This window comes from Osmerus eperlanus, chromosome 17 (genome assembly GCF_963692335.1).
Source record: "Osmerus eperlanus chromosome 17, fOsmEpe2.1, whole genome shotgun sequence".
Lineage (NCBI taxonomy): Eukaryota > Metazoa > Chordata > Actinopteri > Osmeriformes > Osmeridae > Osmerus > Osmerus eperlanus.
In genome coordinates, this window is record NC_085034.1 from 4,292,250 (window position 1) to 4,311,042 (window position 18,793).

Consider the following 18,793-nt stretch of genomic DNA (forward strand, 5'->3'; position numbering starts at 1 on the left):
CTGTGTGTCCTTCACTTTCAATTATCACTATGCCCCTTTTCTGCTCACCTCCACATGTCCTCCCGTCCCAGCACCCCCCAAGTCATGTGCACACCAACACCGCTCACACAAACGCACCTACACACATGCACCAAACGACAGCACACACGCAAACAATCACACACGTCCTTTACACACCTCCATGTCTCTGTCCTTTCCTCTCAGATTCACCCCCCTCATCACATACAGTACACTCCTCTGCCAGCCCTCCCCTTCTCCCGTCACGACACACACACACACACACACACAGCCTGCTGGACTAAGTGCTAAAAGCTGATTTTAGGATTTATAATCATGCCCCATGTCTATGTCTCGCTCTCCCATCTGTCCATCCTGACAGCTGTGGCAGGTTTCGCTGACTTTCACCTGTTACTGGTCTTGTGACCCCCCCCCCCCCCATACACAGGTCCATCAGCACTATTCTCAGGAAGCCCTTCTGTGAGGGCAGCTCCTTCAAGGGCAGATTCTTCGAGGGCATTTTAATATAGTGTCTGTTTCCCTGTAACCCACAGCTTCAACTTCAAGTGTCAACTGACAGATGATTAATTAAGATGATGATACAACAATGAAACGGGATTATAGGAGGACACATCAGGTGACATGTTTGAATTAGATACTTAATTCCTGATGGCTGCTCTCATTGTTGCCTTATCTCTGCCGACAGGTACATACGGAAAAGAATGACTAACAACCAATTTTACTCTGAGTAATTCATCTTTGATCATCTATAAATGGTTCATCTAGACAACATGAAATGTTTTGAGGGACATGGAAACACGCCTAAAGGTATGTGTAAGCATTCCCATCAACATGATGTTTCTAGTCTAGTTCTTATTCATTCCCCACAAGAATATCCAATCAAACCTGCACACACAAGTATGTGTGTTTGTACTGTGTGTGTGTAAGTGTGCAAGCATGTAAGTACTTAAGCATGTGTATGTTTATCTGCCATTCTAACTTCAAGTCTCTATTAATCATTCCTTTTTCAAATCATTTCATCTGACAAAGATGATTGACATGGCAAGGAGTGTGTCTGACAGGTTAAGAGCAGTCTTACTCTATTTCCCCCTCCCCATTCTTCATCTCTCTCTCTGTTTCCCTCCCACCCACCCACCCGCCCACCCTCTCTCTCTCTCTCTTTCTCTCTATTTTTTCTCTCTCTAGATTTCTCTAAAGTATCCATTCCCATAATAATCCTCTCACCAAGGGGCCTGCATCTCAAATTGTAGGGATCAGAGAACTTTCCTGACCTTACTAAACCAATACATTAATTTAACAGATAAAAGACCAACATGAAATTGAAGTTCCTTCTGGATTAACAAAGGGAATTAAATTGAATTGAACAATGACTCACAAATATTTTACTGAAAGAATCCCAATCTGATGTTTCCCCCCAGCCCAAAGCTGGGAAATGAGTCCTCCACCATCTTCCAGAAACATTTATATTTGCAATGTAATGGATTGGAAGGCTGCCTGTCATTCTCATTTGTCATTTGCTCAGGCCATATCCAGCGATGGTTCTGCTCCTTGATGCTGTGAGGTCTGAGACTGTATCATCCAAATATCAATGTAAAAAGTTGATGGGTGGAATATTCAGACTTAAATTGTACGGGCACACAGCAGGGAAGGCAAAAGTGTGAATTCAGAATGAACTTCAACCTGTAGAAGAAAAGAGAGAGGAGAGAAGGGTTGGGCAGACTGACAAGAGCTGTTGTGTCAGTATTAGGAGACTGCCCAGGCTTCGGATTTAATAAAAATGGAATGTACTCTGCTGTACTTTCACCCAAATCCATTATGTTTAGACTGTTTGTAAATGCCACCTGATCACACATCTGTTGAGGAGGACACACTGGCACAAAGCAAATGGACTCGTACACTCTCTAGACACTAACTGCTCCTGAACGCCTCATACTGTGCTCTGTAAAATGAGCAGTTCTGACATATGCACGTATATGCTAAGTTGATGTGATTGTGGATGAGCATGACCTTCCTAAGGCATCAGTGAGATTTGGACAGGAAGATTGGTCCTATATAATGGGAGCCATAGTATGTAAACATATGGGGGGTAATTTACCTGGTCCATTTGGGTGGTCTGAAAAATGACCACCCAACCCCTTGGCTCCATTAGCCCTCCCCCAAACAGTTGTAATATTGACAAACCCATAAAGAGGTGCTGTCTATCTCTCCGAAAGGCCAATCCATTTATCGTGATTGATGTGAATGTACACAGTTGTGACAAGCATTTCGACTGAATAGCCTTTACTATCCTCCGAAGAAATGGCTTCCGTTAAGATGAATGAAGCTTGCGTGTGTGTGTGTGTGTGTGTGTGACAGTTTCCACACATCTCAACGTGTGTGAGGTGCGTCTGCTAACGTGTTTGTTGTTTTTGTGACGGTGAGTAGGCGCATGTTTGTGTATGTGCCAGCGTTATGCACTTGATTTTGAAGTAGAAAGTGAAGGCGGTGGCCCTGCTGCCTGGCTGAGATGCCAGTTGGACATATTCCCCTGGAACAGAAGGCCTCCACACACTCCCTCTGCTGCGTCGCAACGTTCAATAATCCAGAAGTGTTTGGTTCAACCCGCGCTGACTCCACCCCCACGCAGGAAAAGATCTGTGACACACACCTGCTCCTGTCTCTCCCTGCCATGTTTGATTGCTCAAAGAGCAGCCCATCCTTTGAGATAATCATCTAATCAGCCAGCACCAGCGTACTGTGATTGCATTGCCAATCAGTTAACCCTCTGACTCGAATACTCACCAGGGGGATAGTGTTGTAAATGTGGATTTGAGGTTTGAATACCACTGTCACCTCTATACAATTACTGTAAACGGAAAAACAATATTTTTGAAAATCGTAAAGCTGGGATGAAGACAGTTATTGTGACCAGTCAATAGTTGAAGAAATGTCTACAAATACTTGAATGACAGCCAGGTATACAAATGAGAAGCTATTTACCTGCCTCCTGTGATAGTGTGGCCGAGACAGAGAGCTCCTGAGGGGAGGCAGATAGCGGCATGACAACTAAAAGTTTTCACCTCCATGGAAAGTAAAGTTTAATTTTTGGCTGACTACCAACCCCAATGTTGTTGTGCAGACATCTTTGTCCCCTTTAGCCATCTGTCTATACCATTATAATAAGAAACAGAGAGAGAAAGAGAGAGATTGTAGCATAGGAGAGGGAGAGAATGAGGCAGGCTAAGATAGTTCAATATTGTAAGGAAATTAACAGAAGGGGAGATTCTATGCCAAGACTGGCGGTGCATAGAAAAAGTTAATTTCTCTGAAGTACTGAACCAGAAGAACAACTGATCATTTAAGGACAGAGGGAGAGAGAGAAGGTGAAGAGAGAGAAAGTGGGATGGAGAAAGCATTGTGAAAGATATATTATTACTGCCCCGGCAGACCTATCAAGGTATGTCCATTCACAGGTCACAGGTTTGTGATGATGACTAACTCAGTTGTATGGGTAAATCTTAGATGAAGTACTTAATATAAGCATTGAAAGACAAAAGGCCAGCCTCAATAGCAAGTTGTAGCTGACAAACATTAACTTCTCTATTCAGAACCACCATTAGTATGTGAGTTGGATTATTCCATTATTCCAAGCAATTCATGACAAATTACACATAATACAGACTCGGACTTGGGTGATAGGGGTCAGTGATTAAAAACATATCTGTATGAGAAATGGACTGAGCATGCCAGCTAAAAGGCCAATATGTAACCATTAGCCCGGCATTTCTCAAAACCAAGTCCAACACCAGACCACAGAGAAATGCTTCTGGGAATAATCTCTTTAAATGCAGTTAGCTTGGTTGGTTAGCAATGGCCAGCTCAACCAAGCAGTTCTCAGAGGCACAAAGGTCCTGCAAGTTAACAAACACTGTCATAGAGAGGTGGACATCTGTCTCCAATAATGTATTCATGACATGTAAGCCTCAGCACCTTGGCAGGTGCCTTGTTTGAGTCCCAGATTGTGCTTTGGAGTTTTATGTATTTCAAAGAATCTGTCAGTTTGGTTGATAAAACAGACTCTAGCCATGTACTTCTCCAGTTTTTGGGGACATCAATGATGATACACGCAAAATATAGATTGGTAATTCGCTCGGTAATTGCAGGTACTGTAGTCTCATCTATTGCTATCTTTATATTACACAGGCATTGTCATTGGTTAGCATCAGGAGTGATTGTTTAAATTATCCCAGGTGGGTTTTATTATTGATTTATGCTCATCCATAGTCCAGAAGCCCCTCACCCGCTCTCTCAAAGTAATGTATTGAGACCTGAAAAATGTCAAAACAATCATCAACCTCACGTTCCATTAGAAACCATAAGCTAGGATTCAGACATTGACTGCAATTAGCAATCAGCTCCTTAAACTGTCCCAATTTTTCAATAAGTTGTCATGCATGTTCTATTGGCTACGAGTTACAATTATTAAATCATCGTCTGACAGTGACATGGGGGCTCAACTTCACTTCTAACAGGTAGGTGTGCTGTGACCCAGTGCTCACACAGTGAAACGAAGATGTAGCTGATCTGATGGTGCCTCTAGCTCTGCAGATAGATGCCGGCCCACAGCAGAAGCGAGTAATGGAAGCCATTTATCTCAAACCTTACGAGAAATGAGATGATAAAGCATGGCATTGTGGGATAGAATAAGAAAAAGCTATGTAATTTGCAATTATATTGACAGCTGGAGTGACTTGTAGCCTACTGTGAAATTTAAATGGCAAGATGATGTTTCTTTTAGGGCGGAGATCTAAAATCTTGTGTTTTTGGGAGGTTAGGGTTGGTGGGATCTGAGATGAAAGACCACTTCCTATTCTCAGGAGCAGCAGAATAAATCTCCTTCTGTTGTTGACCAACAGGTCTTTGGTGTCCTAGAGCTGCTCCCAGGAGTTTGAAGTAGGTGCCTCCCTCCCTTTCCCAATTGTCATGGAGGCCACTGTTGAAAGCACCCTTCTCAATGTGAGGTGAGAGTCCCCTCTTGTGGTGAAAGAGCATAATGTATCTACCACGGCGAGGAACGTACTTCAAAAAAAAACTAAAACTACAGATTACATTTGCCAACCTAACCTTATACATCCATGGAGGATGTCCACCCAGGGAGAGAAGACTTTGGATTGGTGCTAAATGGATCAAATGTAATGCAAAATGAAAGAGAGGCTGGTTTATCTTATTATAAAATTATTTGCCATTATTATCCCAGCTACAAATCGTCAATGGAATGAGACAGATTGCGCCTGTCAAATGATGAGTAGGGTATACTTTTAAGGGCATTGTCCAGGCCATCCTTCCCTCTCACTGTGAGCAGGGCAGGCCTACAGCTGCAGGCTGGAACAGAATACACAATATTGTCTGAACTAACCATTCACTCATGAAGTCTACCTGCCACCCAAGGGTGTAGCCATGGAGTCAACATTGGGGGGGACAAATTACATTTTTTATGATAATTTCAGACAGCGTGCGTAGCATAACACATTTATATTTTTATTTATATTTCTATATCAATATATTGGGGGGGACATTTTGAGCAGATTGGAATATGGGGGGATGTGTCCCCCCCAATATGTATTATGATTAAGGCCTTGCTGCCACCACTCATCCAGCTGTGAGCTCCATGTCAGACTAGTGGACCGTAGTTAGATAATAATCCAGCCATTTATTGAGTGTAGTGATATTTCAGTATGAGTATTTACAATTTACTGGACACAAAACAGAAAAAGCTCATTTTTGGAAGATTTTTATTTGATATATATCAAGCTTTACATTGCTCTCGTGGAAATACAGAGGAATAAGGCATAATAAGGTCAAAACAGTACTGGCATTGGGGATGGTGGTTGCGTGGGGGTCAGTTCAGCACCGTAGGTCCAACGGGTTCTATGCCAGCCTGTCAGAGAGAGTGGAGTGCGGGAAGGTGCCGTTCTTGCGGTAGAAGGTATCTCTCACAATGGCGTTTAGTGCAAACATTGGGACATAGGCCTTGGTCGTGTCACCTGGATACAGATGAATATCAATAGGCTAGTTGCCATATCCAGATGCAAACGCAATAGAATCATTATGACTGAGTGTAAAGAAAATATGTACGCCTATTACTTTAAATGTGTAACCAAGTACATTTACATTTAGCAGACGCTCTTATCCAGAGCGACTTACAGTAAGTACAGGGACATTCCCCCTGAGGCAAGTAGGGTGAAGTGCCTTGCCCAAGTACACAACGTCATTTTTGCACAGCCGGGAATCGAACCGGTAACCTTCAGATTACGAGCCTGACTCCCTAACCGCTCAGCCACCTGAGTATAGAATTAAAACAATTTGCTTACTTACCTAAACCCCAACCATACTCGCAGTTGCTGGTTAATGGATACGGATACTTTTCTTCTGGAGATTTGGCTTTCCTCATTAGTAGGTATTTATAGCGCCCAGTCTGCTCTTTTGAAAAGCCATCATAAAGAACTTTCCGAGTCTCTCCCGACACTGGCCGCATCGGCAGGATCGTCTGATCGCAGTTGTTTTCCTGCCCTCTGTCCTTGACCGTCGGCAGGCTTGGAGTGCCTTCGTGAGGAGGTTTGGCGATCTGTGGCAGTGTTGCTCTTGCCTTTGCACTCACCTTTTTGGGTGTGTTATGGTATTTGGTCCAGTTATCTCGAAACCAATTGAGCCGAAGCATGTTCTCTTTTAAAATGCTCTCTCTCCAAAATCCTTGTATATGGGAATCCATTTTTCGCAAACTTGTTTTACCCTTTCCAAAACGCTTGGGACGTTTTCTACTCTCTTGTCTGTATAGGCTACAGACTCTGTCCCGCCGCTTTCGCTAACAGCAAAGCAATTTGGTTAGTGTTGATACCATTAATGTTAGTAATATCAGCTTTCTATAAGCTATGCATACACCCCAGGCACTTAAACGCGACACATTGACCCATTAGTCTAGTATATTAGCTAAGTGCCGTTGGTGGTATAACCCTCTAGCATTGAACTTTTCAAACATTTGAGCTCAAATGTGGCAGTAGGCCTACGCGTAATAATCGCATGCCGTCACAAGTGTTGGCCATGCAATCAAACACTAAAGGGTGGCTAAATTAGCACACTTATACGATTATAAAACGGCAATTTTATTAGATTTAACTCAAATTCATTAAATAAACAAACAACTCTGACTTTCCACTCAGCTGATGCCATATGACATCTGCTTTGATCAAGGGTCTCGAGGGCCCTTTGACTTCCCTCTCATCTCTTGCCGATTCCATGAGGGTCTGTCGTTGCTCTGCCTGCTTTCTCGTCTCCGCCTGACTGCATCTCATGGCTCAGGTTTATAAGGGCACAGATACTAAGCTGGCAGCTCTTGACTCTTGATACTCCCCTGACAAGAGAAAATCATTTTTTAATGAGATAAAGCACCAATGCAGACAACCAAACTGCTGATTGTAGCTAAGTCATTCCATTACATACCGAAGATAGGGAACATGCAGTTTCATCGGTGTACTGGATATGAATGAAGACATTTGGTAAATAAGGGTAAAGAACATCATTTATCACGGTCCCATATTTAGATATTAGATGAATGCTTACAGCATTGTCATGTTGCCATCTGATTCTGTACCATTCCAGCTCTGCACCTCCGTCCTGTAGTGGTACAAGCACTAAGTAAGGGAACTTAAACTCTCCACCATCTCCCACTTCTCAAGACATGGTTTATATTACTCACGTGACGTTATACTCTTTGTCCTTCCTCTGTTGCAGACTGTCTAACCTGTGAGGAGATAGATAGGGATATTAGGACAATTGGACACTTTAATATTCTAACATGAGGCGCCTGATATTGACATGAAGGAAAACGATAATACAGTAGCTGAAATTGGAAAACTGATATTTCTAAGCATCACAAATATGTGTCCTTCATGATCAAACTGTCTTGTAAGGTCAAATTGAAAGCATACATTTACATTAATATGAATAATGGGAAAACTATTTGTTTAAATGCTTGTTTAATAGTTACATCTTCTCTATTGAACATCAGGTATATACAGTATGTTCATAATTTGAATAGCAGTCATTAATGCCACCAATTCTGGTTTGTATTAGTTGTTTTTATTGGTCAACATTTAGAGTGAAGAATACTAAATAGTATTGTAAAAAGTATAGTAAATTTATATGATGCTTTATCTTTTACTTATTGTACAGCACTTTGTTGGCATTGGTTATGTTTAAATGCATTACAGAAATAAATTTGATTTTTGTATCTGGTGGAGTTAAACAGAAGGAGCCTTTCTATCATGGTGCCATCCATTACAACATTACTAATCAAGAATCAGCATGCATGTCCGACATGTTTTATCAGGTTGAATCCATTGTGATTATTACAATGTTTACACCATAAAGCTGTGTACTATCTGGTCTGAGCACTTAGTCATAATATTACAAATCAGCTCTTATTTCTTCCCTATCCCCTGAGGATCTCTAGTAGAGCTGCCCGCTATCTCATCCCCTATCTGCAAGGAGGAGCCGAGGACGGCAGTCATACAGGTGGGCAGGATGCATTGCTTGGCCCCCACCCTCACAATCCTTATGGAGAAAAATGTAACAGGGGTTGGAGAGGTAAAGGCTTAGATAGGTTTAGATATGAAACAGGTCACATGCATAACAATATGGAAATTGTTATGTTTTTAGTGTTGTTAATGTTTATTGTTGTTGCAACATTCATTGATCAAAAAAGTTTTGTAAACTAAGCAATTCTTACATGTCTTGCTGGTTTGGTGATTTTTCCCTTTAAAAAGATTTTGAAGAGTATTTTTAACATGACTACTTAGTTATACAACATGTTATATCTTAAAAATATGTATTTGCCCATAAAGTTTCATACCCTGTTGAAACCAAATACTGGGTTGAGATGATCATTCTGTAAAGAAATTTAAAACAACAAAAACAGGTTATAAGCGGTATAAAAAACATTCTACTTTAATTTGCATACTCTAGATCATTGGATGGACATCTGTATTATTCTTACTGAAAGGGAGAGATTCCTGTGTCATTAGTCTCAACAAATCTGGAAAGGCAAAGCATGTTTTATTATATATCAACTATTTTTATGTTGCTTTTTCCAAACAAAGATCCCTGTTCCTTTCAAAACGTTTAAAATTGCTGTATAAAAATATGTTAATTTATAAAAGTAGTTTGTAACTGTGTTCTTTTAATTCTATATATATATCACTGTTTTAAGAACATGTGCCTGATTTGTTGAAATACTAAAGCTTAAATTGTTAGAATATAGTGACAAAGTTTTTACAACGTTCATATAGCATATAGCCAAAACTCACTCTGTCGAGTTGTCCAGTGTGTAGTTTCGTTCAAAAAGGGTCTCATTTTGTCTGAAAAAGAGGTATGTTTGTTCATTTTTAAACCTCTGACAGTTCTCTATAATTTCCCATGAAGTCTTCCCTTGTGCAAGCCATGTTATAGAAAGGAAATATGGAACTAACATAGACATATTGTCCTTCAGACCATCACTAATCTCATACTTTAATTCCATGCACACCTCTGGTAAAAGCTGTTTAGGCACTGGTATACTTCTTACCTGGTGCTGTTGTGAAAGTTGATGGGCATTCCATAGACATAGCCAAGGAGAAACACACTGAGTGACCAGGTGGGGCCCATAATGTCCTCACTAAGGCCTAAGGATGGAGGAATGAGAGGAGGTAGGCAGTTCCAACCCCACAGGCTCACTCAGTTAGAAGACCTTTTATACTCTGCACCTACTCAATAACATTTGTACAGTGAGAAGATGTATAACTGTGCAGTGTTTATCCCCAGTCAACTGAAGGACACAGGAGAGAAGGACACACTCACTCAACATGAAGAGTGATGACGCTAGTCCAATGTTATTTAAATATTTGCTCATTTACAGCATCTGTGTCTCTGAACTGCCTGTTATTTTCGAGGTCAGTGTGGACTCATGTGAACCATTCTGCCTCAAGTTCAACAGCGGCTTTGTATGGTTTTGTACTTGAATGTTATTACAGTTTGGGAACTGTCCTTGGTGTGTCCCTGCCTTGTTTGCTGCTGGCAATACTTATCTTGTATGGGCATATTGGGCTTTGTTCTTGTGCCACACTGGATGGAAAGCTGTAAAAGCTTTTAAAATATAATCTATTTTCTAGAGAGAAACTTGCATATGGACCTCCATTGGCACAGACTTGCTACATTTTAGTAATGTTTCTGATAATGAGCTACTCTTCTCCCAAGGCCAGACAGGCTACAAATAATAATTGGCACCAAGGCTTTAAAATCAACACTGCCATGTCATGTATATAGGCCTATATATATTGTTACATTTACATTTAGTCATTTAGCAGACGCTCTTATCCAGAGCGACTTACAGTAAGCACGGGGACATTCCCCCGAGGCAAGTAGGGTGAAGTGCCTTGCCCAAGGACACAACGTCAGTTGGCATGACCGGGAATCGAACTGGCAACCTTCGGATTACTAGCCCGATTCCCTCACCGCTCAGCCAACTGACTTGCTTTTGGTTGTCCAAAATGGTTATCCATAACCATTTCAGTTTCATATTTATAACTGAAATTGAACAGAATTACATAAAAGAAACAATATCTCATCGTTATAATAATTTATTTTCATGAATACCAGTTGGGTTTTTAGATAAATAAGAACACATTTGTAGCAATCACGATACAATGCATCTTTCAAGACTTAACACATGACACAAAACGCAGAACACTTTCTCTATTAGACAATTTCCAAACATTTGGAAAAAGATTTAACACATTTGTATGTGATGTTTATTCAGGTTAACTAATTTGGGTTTACAGTTCTGTAAATCTTCAGAAGCCTAGGGTGTATGCCATGCTGGAAGTGAGTGTATCATCAAAATGGAAAATAGCTGTTAAAACTTTATCAGGTTCATATGAATCAGTCAATGCTGACAAAGTCTGCCCTACAGCTTGTGACTACCCATCAATCCTTGTAATATAACCTAAAAACTGCTCATAATGAAAAGCTACATGTAACACAGCATGTGGGGGAAAAAACACAAAAAGCTATCAAATATCAGAGACAGTGACCTGTCAGGTTTAAGACAACAGTCCCCTGGCAACCAATCAGTACTGTTATCATTAGATATGGTTTTCTGTCCAGGTAAAGGAATGGCAAATTAAATAAAACACAAACCCCTATCATCACCTCATTCTCCATCTATGTCCCGGCTTAAACCATGCTCCTGCTGAGTGTGTGTGTTTATCGGAAGTCCTCAGCACAGAACATGCCCTTGGCCCTGCGTAGGATGGAATCCTTGGAGGCATCGTATGGATGCTCCTTGGAGGGGATCTCCAGCACTGCAGGGATGGACTCCATGTGTCCATCAATGGCGTGACGGATCATCTCGGCAATGAACTGGTTGATCAGGATGATGCCGATGTCGTTACGGACAAGGAAACTCCTACGGGAGTCGAAATGGAAGTTTACACACAGGACGTGGGATTTGGTTGATCAAGGTCATACTAGTAATAGTAACCCAGACGAGTGCTATCCTCTGAATTAGGCTACGTGTTGGTCATAAATCATGATGTCCCTAAGAGAATGTATATAAATACTACTGGCATGGTATTTAACGTATTTTTCAATAAATTGTTTGCTCTGTCTTGACATTTGAGCCTATAATCTTTAACAACACTTTGTATAATGGTAAGAATACTTACTTGAATGTCTCCTCTATCTCTGTGATGCTTGTGTCCTTCTCGACCACCAAGAAATTGGGCTTCCGATTTTTATTCAGCTCGCCAATTCCACCGAGAAGAAATCCAGTACATGTGTCTTCGTCACCAATAACGGCGATGAGTTTACCTCGTCCTGCCATTGCTGTTATTCGATCTTAATTTGTGAGATAAACCGTTGAAATCGACCTGTCTGTCTCTGTTTTTCATTCAGATCATATGAAGTTGTCAGCTGACTAGCTGTAACTTCCGCTTTAAACGAGTTGTGAGAGTGATGGGGGCTCCATCTACTGGTTTGTAGCAAAAAGACGAAATTATCAATTAACTCAGTAAATATATGTATTGTGAAAATATAACAAAATAATTGACCTGTCATTGAAGGAAGTAATAATTAATTGCCCCAAAATACCCCAGCATGTCAGAGATATGAAATATCCCAGACCTCCAAGGCCACCAGCCCAACTCGCAGAAGGACGTCACGGGATAGACTTGTCACATGAGCAGGAAAGCAGATGGTCTTCCTCCTTCAACAACACAACTGAAATGGTATGTTCAAGTTTTATGTATTTTAAATTAATTAGCTATACGTTCAATTTTATGTCAAATATAAAGCATTTCATGTTATACGTAGTTAACATGTGTAACATTGCATTGCTGTGAAATTGCACATCCATTGACATTGTTGGCCCTCTAACTAGGCTAGCAAGCAAACGCGTTGTTTTGCTTGACAATCTAGGGATTTCTTACACTAGTATCACTACCGATATAAAGTGACACTACTCTGCCAAGTAAGGACACAGTAAGAAATTGTATTGTGACAATAGTTTGCCACAGCAAGCCATGTTTAAAAAAAATATCAAATTAACCGTGCTATAGTGTACGTTTTAGCATAGCTTAGCTATCTTTCTCGTTTTTGTTTCAGACTACCGCTCTGACGCAGGGTTTGGAGAGGATTCCTGATCAATTGGGCTATTTGGTGATCAGTGAAGATGGCGTACTTGCGGTAAGGGCAAAAACAGGAACCACAAGCTTTGACTTTTGTACAATAACCTAGCACGCCGCTGTTCCCATTTTGTAACCCGTTCTACCACCCTCAACATTCTGCTACTGGACGAGTCCTTTACTCTTTCTCTTGTTTGCATCATGTTACACAGTCGGCAGGGGAGATGGAGAATGATGAGCACACAGCTGGGATCATAATGCAGTTGGTGCGGACTGGATGCCGGGTTAGCTCTGCTGAGCCTCCCTTCAAACGCATGTCAGGTATGCCACCAGGCACACATTAGACCTACCTATGTACTGTCAATATACTTGATAGCACCCGTCTCTAATCAAGCTTTGTTCACTTTCCAGTCATGTGTGAAGAGTTTGCCTACGCAGTAACTGTCTCAGGCCAGAAGGTCTTTGTTGTGAAACGTCAGAACAATCAGCGAGAACCTGTGATTGTGTAGTCGACAAAGGAGCATCAATACAAGAAGAAGACGACTACTCCTCTACAGATGTACATCACTGGACATTTGAGTGACAGCAAATGTATAGGATGATGAGGTAAAAGTGCAACAAATGAATGCCTGTGTGGTGGACTCAAGTATACAGAGTCCCCATCCATCCAGGTTAAAGATTCAGGACAGGACTTGTTTAGATAAGTCCAGCAGGTCTATAAAACGATGCTTGTTGAAAATTGTCTTTTTAACCTTGTCTGTGATTACCATCCGCAATCTTGTACCACCTATGTGCACTGTTGCAAGTATTTAAGTTGTACATCTATTTTTATTGCTTTGTTGTCCATTTTTGAAAGATGATATTTAAATAGCTAGAAGATTGAATAAAGTTTTGCTTATAAACAGTTACATGTAAAATTTACTTCATCCACCAGAGAAGACTGACTGAGAATTTACCTACTTGCAAATAGAATAGTGCCCTCTTACCCTCCAACCTTAAAATGTAAAAACTTCCACAAAGGAATGGTTCATTCAAAGTTCACTAATTTGATTCTGGAGAAAACATGGGTAAGGATCTGCTATGCAATCAAACCATCCCAACAATAGACACCGTCATTTATATACCCCAGGGTTCCTGCAGGTTTCAGTAAGTCAAATTTAAGACCTTTAAGACATTTTAAGACCATACAGATTTAAATGTAAGACCTACGCGACACATTACCAAATAAATGTTCAAATCAAGAAATTCTGAAAAAAACTTATTTCAATGAATTCAGGCATTAAAAAAGCCTTAATTTAATTTACAGATAAAGCAATCACATTAGTAACCTAATTTCATTTCATTCAGCACTAAGTACTAAAGGTGGGGGGGAAATGAGATTCACATATGAATCGCGATTCACTATTTTTATGTAAGAATATATTGAATCGCAATTTGATTAAAAATCGAAAGAATCGTGAATCGTTTTTTTTATCGAATCGTGACCCCAAGAATCGAAACGTGAGATACCAAAAGATTCCCGCCCCTAATAGATGGTAAGCTGTACATTTCTGTTTAATATTTAACCGTGTTGCAGAAATCAATACGTCTATTCAAGAAAAGTCTACTTATCGTCACTGTATTTTGTGATTTTTAGAAATCCTTCAGCAAACTTTCACTTGTTTTGTAAGTATGATTAGAAGGCAGAGTATTCTGTTTTATAACTTGATCAGATGATCAGAAACAAAACCTATGTTGTCCTTTGGCATTTAGTAGTGTCACCGTGTTTGGCCATCGAGTCTATTGCCAAACACGGTACCCCTGGTTCAAATCTCTCTCAAACCAATTAATAATTCATTTAACTGATATCAGTTAAGTAATATATATGTTATTTCCAAGTATATAGATGGGGGACCCTGTGGTGTAGTGGGCTGAGAACAAGGGCCTACACCACAATGACCTGGGTTCAAAACCAGCACAGAGCAGTGCCAAACACATCCGTGGGCCCAGATCCCTTCTCCCAACTCTCTTTACAGGTACCCAACTGTTCCACCAGGAAAGGCTCAACCAAGAGTCTAAAAATAAATTTACCTTTTATCAGTTTTAGTCCAAGAGTTTATGAGCAAAAATCGAGTTTATTTATAAGTCCAAGAGCAAAAATTGAGCTGTAAGAAGATCCTTCAGACAGATTTGAACACAAGACCCCTCACACAGTAGCCCACATCCTTAACCACTGAGCTATTAGGGATCATAATCTCCACTCAACATTTAAATTTGACATTGAATTATCTAGTTGTAACAACCTGCAGAGTTGGGGTGTCAGAAAACCAGAAGAAAGCAGGGCTCCCCTGGTTAGCTCACTGGGTTAGTGTGCGTGCTCTTTCAGACATGCTGGGGCAGTACCGCAACAGCCTGGCTTTCTTTACATTGTGGTCATGTGAGATGTGGGACTTCACCATCACATAGTTTCATAAATATTGTCTCTCCTCTCCGACAAACGCTTGTTAATCTCAGGAAGATTCTCTTTAGTTTAGTTAGAAACAGAGTGCGAATTATTCAATGATAATCGGGGGGGGGTCAGCTTCTTCTCCAGGGCGTAAAGTAAAATTTACGATTAAAGGTAAGAACAATATATAAATGTATCGACCCCCCCGACCTGTTGTTTTTACCTCTTTTGGGGGGGTCTAAGATTAATTAGGGGGTCCAAGATTAATTAACCCGTAATTCAAACCCTGGACTCTAGAGCTCCGCTTTGTAGGCTACAACTAAATACTTTTTTGCTACTTTGAAATAACTTTCTGCGGCCAGCGTTTCTGGAAATGAACGAGGGTAAAACCTCGTTCAAAAAGTCGCTCTAGATAAGAGCGTCTGCTAAAAAATAAAAAAATAAAAAAAGACTAAATGTAAAACCGTTTTTAGGCCTTAAATTTAAAGTTCCGAATTTTAGACTTTTTAAGACCCCGCGGGAATATATGCCCACTAGATACAAACAAGAGCATTTCAATAGTTGAGGGAAAAAGGAAAGAAAATATTTTATTGCATCATAATGGCCCTTGAAATGACTGAATACCTGGCAGCACCCTTCACATTGTTTAGAAATGGATTCAGGTCCAGCTCCTAGGCAGGCAGATGAGGCTTGTACCCCAAGCCCGGCCTCTGCCCTCCAATATGCACTGATGGCCCAACAAATTCCTGTTCACCCTGACCCACCCCCCAAACCTCCTGTTCATTTCACAACAATTAAAATCAGCACAACCATCATATGATTCTATTTTTGTTTGGGTGTTTTCCCCCTTCTGAAAACATGCAACTCAAAAAAACAAATTTGAGGCGGGGGGTTGGGAGGTAAAAAGAAAGATATAAACAGTCTAAGAAACATCTGCAAGGACGACACAGAATAAAACATAAGAATGAAGTGAGAAAAGTGTTTCAGAACAGGAACTGATCGCAAAGTCCATAACTCCAAGTTCAACCAGACAGACACACCGATAATTTAAAAAGTTGTCATTTTCTTCTGATGGAATTCTCAGCACATGCCACACCCCTTTCTCTCTGGGCATGTTCAGATCTCGTTTACTCCGACCCAGCTCCTGTTTTTTGCTCTCTCCTTTAGCGTTTTGACAGCTCGTTGGATAGCCAGTCCAGTCCCTCGTAAAGTCCTGTGCCTTGGGTAGCACAGGTAGCCTGCACATGCCACTATACAAAGGGAGAGAGTAACATGCTCAGCCAATGTCAATTAAAAGTGGTCACCGAATATGTGTGAGCAAACTACTGAGAAAGAAACTCACAGTTCTGCTGCGCAAGCTCTGCAGGCCCAGTTTGTCTGTGAGGTCGCTCACTGCCATGGCGTTGGGAAGATCCTGTTTGTTGGCAAATACCAGCAACACTGCCTCTCTCAGCTCATCTTCTTGCAGCTGGGTATTGAGAGAGGAAAAGGGTGAGTAGAAAGGAGAGAGAAGGGCAGCGGAGTGTGACAATGCAGGGAAGCACTGTGACATGGAAAATCATAAACCATGCGCCAATGCAGAAGAATGAGTAGTCACAAAGACAGACAAACCTCTGTATATTAACTTGATTCACTACAAAACAACTCTTTATTTGCCCATCTCTCTGTTAGAATTGTTCACATAAATGCAAGCCAACACAGAAAGACCATTATAGTAAACACAGCAGAAGGCTAAATAGTGGCAAGTCAATAGACTTGGTTTCTTTTAGGCCTTTTAACACAGCCATAAACTTACCATTTTCGACAACTCTTCTGCCGACTCTGCTACTCTCTCTCTGTCGTTGCTATCGACTACGAAGATAAGGCCCTGTGAAGTCAAAGTCTTGATTGTTAGCACTTAGGTCACAACTTGTCACAGATTATTTTTCTCTTTACTGTGTCATACTCATGTATGTAACCATTTAGATAAGATTTTTTTTATATGCATGTTTTTATTCTGGAAAACAATATGTCTACATTATGGTGTGGAAGGACTGCTGTACCTGTGTGTTCTGGAAGTAGTGCCTCCACAGGGGCCGGATCTTATCCTGACCGCCAACATCCCACACGGTAAAGCAGATGTTCTTGTACTCAACTGTCTCCACATTAAAGCCTGTCCAAAGACAAGATTAAAAAAATCATCATTAATTAATGATTGTTAGGTTATAACCAGCCAGACCACAACTTAAATTAAAACTAGCCATGGCCTAATCATGCCATTCAAACTTAAGCGAATGTTGATATGTTAAATCCTGTGATACTAGTTCCTCCACAATGCTTGAATAAAATAATCCATATGCAATATAAGTATATCTGCTCAGGTGAGACATTCCATGTTTGTTTTTTTTATACACTTACTTTGGCTAGTGGACTTAGCTTCTATAGAACCTTATCAAACTATCTTTGTTATCAAAAGAGCAAACTCGTCTGCAAGCCTGAAGAGCTCAGGAGGCAATACTTTTCTTTGCTTTTCTCCCAGAACCCTGGCCATGCCATGCCACTTCCATCCTTTCCAAACCACCATGGTAAAAAGGAAAAGTAACCAAGAGTTACCAAAGAAATATATGAATGGCACATCATTATTAGTCTGAGATGAATGTCTGACTCAAATGTTAGGTGATGCAGGTAAAATATTCACCGACCATTATAGATGCACTATATCACATAATAGCACTATCACAGCCTGACAAAAGGCACCCATCATTAATCATAATCCTCATCTCTGATTAAGGAAGTAGTGATTCCACACAACGCTTCTAAATGACTGCTAGTAGATGAGAAAAAAGCGCATGTTAATGAGAATGATGACCAAGGACCTTACCGATGGTTGGAATAGTGGTTACAATTTCGCCAAGCTTCAGTTTGTAGAGGATAGTGGTCTTTCCAGCAGCGTCCAAACCAACTGTAAAATAACACAAGGCTTATGTCTTTAGGTGGTAGAATCAAATAAAGTGCATGGTTATGATGAATGTCATTATTTATAACGTTAGACCAATAATTCAGTAGCAATCTTCAGAGCAGACCAGTGTTTTTTTATGGCATCTCTACAGTTTAAGATTAAAGCTAAACTCCAGTTACGCATAACAGCCAACAATGCCATAACCACTTGTGCAATTCAGATGGTAGCATAATTGGCCGATCTAGAAGCTTAGCCACAGTACAAGTATATTTATGTTGTAATGACCAGGCTTGTTACAGAATAGACCCTGGCACTAGAGACAAGCAGGAGTACAGCCATTATCAATAAAAACACAAAGTGTGTCTGATTTATGGCAACCCACCGACACTGATGAAAAACTAGCTCTCTAGTTAGCTAGTTAAAAAGCTAGCTAGGCAAGCTACTTAGCAAATGCTCACCCATAAGTATTCTCATCTGTTTCTTGCCGAAAAGTCTGGAAAATAGCGACGAAATTGTCAGCCCCATTTTGCGAAAGAGCCCCGCTTTACTGCTGAATTATAGAAATTGATATCCTAAAAGATAAATGTAAACGTATTTTAATGTAACCGGACAGGGAATGGGCGCAGCTCTTCTGTCTTCTAGAGATGCCACGTCCAGGCCAACGCGGAATAAATGACGTCAGTCATCAGACAGCTTTATTCACAAAACTTCCTGTGCATG

General features: G+C 40.7%; 5 protein-coding genes across 6 annotated transcripts in view; 2 read left to right on the plus strand and 3 right to left on the minus strand.

Moving 5' to 3' along the window:
- LOC134037660 (uncharacterized) overlaps nt 1-5,044 on the plus strand; it is a 49,660-nt gene extending 44,616 nt beyond the window's left edge. Inside the window, exon 8 of the mRNA XM_062483109.1 lies at nt 4,914-5,044. Within this exon, the coding sequence (XP_062339093.1) occupies nt 4,914-4,929 (16 nt within the window). The 3' untranslated portion in view covers nt 4,930-5,044. The remainder of the gene's footprint in view (nt 1-4,913) is intronic.
- An 859-nt stretch (nt 5,045-5,903) lies between these two features.
- Nucleotides 5,904-9,791, minus strand: LOC134038031 (protein SPMIP1-like). 2 transcript variants are annotated; one of them, XM_062483625.1, is made up of 9 exons: nt 9,617-9,779; nt 9,360-9,410; nt 9,050-9,088; nt 8,906-8,941; nt 8,783-8,809; nt 7,751-7,795; nt 7,615-7,668; nt 7,495-7,527; nt 7,134-7,405 (listed from the first exon to the last, which is right to left on the minus strand). In XM_062483625.1, exons 1-9 carry the CDS (start codon nt 9,694-9,696, stop codon nt 7,273-7,275), a joined length of 498 nt encoding a protein of 165 aa, XP_062339609.1. In that variant the 5' UTR covers nt 9,697-9,779; the 3' UTR covers nt 7,134-7,272. The 2 variants fall into 2 exon arrangements, with proteins under 2 accessions (XP_062339610.1, XP_062339609.1); XM_062483626.1 differs by adding an exon at nt 5,904-6,041 and having other exon boundaries at nt 6,373-7,405; nt 7,751-8,941; nt 9,617-9,791.
- Nucleotides 9,792-10,649: 858 nt separating this feature from the next.
- On the minus strand, nt 10,650-12,032 carry atp6v1f (ATPase H+ transporting V1 subunit F). Its single transcript, XM_062482938.1, has 2 exons — nt 11,754-12,032; nt 10,650-11,494 (listed from the first exon to the last, which is right to left on the minus strand). The coding sequence occupies exons 1-2, from the start codon at nt 11,909-11,911 to the stop codon at nt 11,293-11,295; spliced, it is 360 nt and encodes a 119-aa protein (XP_062338922.1). The 5' UTR covers nt 11,912-12,032; the 3' UTR covers nt 10,650-11,292.
- Nucleotides 12,033-12,153: 121 nt separating this feature from the next.
- Nucleotides 12,154-13,618, plus strand: lamtor4 (late endosomal/lysosomal adaptor, MAPK and MTOR activator 4). Its single transcript, XM_062482937.1, has 4 exons — nt 12,154-12,314; nt 12,691-12,771; nt 12,923-13,031; nt 13,122-13,618. Exons 1-4 carry the CDS (start codon nt 12,195-12,197, stop codon nt 13,217-13,219), a joined length of 408 nt encoding a protein of 135 aa, XP_062338921.1. The 5' UTR covers nt 12,154-12,194; the 3' UTR covers nt 13,220-13,618.
- Nucleotides 13,619-15,696: 2,078 nt separating this feature from the next.
- LOC134037573 (ADP-ribosylation factor 4) lies at nt 15,697-18,744 on the minus strand. The gene is made up of 6 exons (XM_062482936.1): nt 18,532-18,744; nt 17,996-18,076; nt 17,178-17,287; nt 16,931-17,002; nt 16,478-16,603; nt 15,697-16,385 (listed from the first exon to the last, which is right to left on the minus strand). The coding sequence occupies exons 1-6, from the start codon at nt 18,596-18,598 to the stop codon at nt 16,299-16,301; spliced, it is 543 nt and encodes a 180-aa protein (XP_062338920.1). The 5' UTR covers nt 18,599-18,744; the 3' UTR covers nt 15,697-16,298.
- Nucleotides 18,745-18,793: the final 49 nt, after the last annotated feature.

What these genes read in the sequence shown, in the direction of transcription:
- atp6v1f (XM_062482938.1), bottom strand. Translation starts at nt 11,911, where the DNA reads ATGGCAGGACGAGGTAAACTCATCGCCGTTATTGGTGACGAAGACACA. An exon ending in GAGATAGAGGAGACATTCAA is followed by an intron (nt 11,495 to 11,753) that starts GTAAGTATTCTT and finishes CGACTCCCGTAG; the next exon opens with GAGTTTCCTTGTCCGTAACG.
- LOC134038031 (XM_062483626.1), bottom strand. Translation starts at nt 6,766, where the DNA reads ATGGATTCCCATATACAAGGATTTTGGAGAGAGAGCATTTTAAAAGAG. An exon ending in CGAGTATGGTTGGGGTTTAG is followed by an intron (nt 6,042 to 6,372) that starts GTAAGTAAGCAA and finishes ATCTGTATCCAG; the next exon opens with GTGACACGACCAAGGCCTAT.
- lamtor4 (XM_062482937.1), top strand. Translation starts at nt 12,195, where the DNA reads ATGAAATATCCCAGACCTCCAAGGCCACCAGCCCAACTCGCAGAAGGA. An exon ending in TCAACAACACAACTGAAATG is followed by an intron (nt 12,315 to 12,690) that starts GTATGTTCAAGT and finishes TTTTTGTTTCAG; the next exon opens with ACTACCGCTCTGACGCAGGG. An exon ending in GTGAAGATGGCGTACTTGCG is followed by an intron (nt 12,772 to 12,922) that starts GTAAGGGCAAAA and finishes CATGTTACACAG; the next exon opens with TCGGCAGGGGAGATGGAGAA.
- LOC134037573 (XM_062482936.1), bottom strand. Translation starts at nt 18,598, where the DNA reads ATGGGGCTGACAATTTCGTCGCTATTTTCCAGACTTTTCGGCAAGAAA. An exon ending in AACCACTATTCCAACCATCG is followed by an intron (nt 17,288 to 17,995) that starts GTAAGGTCCTTG and finishes GTCTTTGGACAG; the next exon opens with GCTTTAATGTGGAGACAGTT. An exon ending in ACTACTTCCAGAACACACAG is followed by an intron (nt 17,003 to 17,177) that starts GTACAGCAGTCC and finishes TTGACTTCACAG; the next exon opens with GGCCTTATCTTCGTAGTCGA.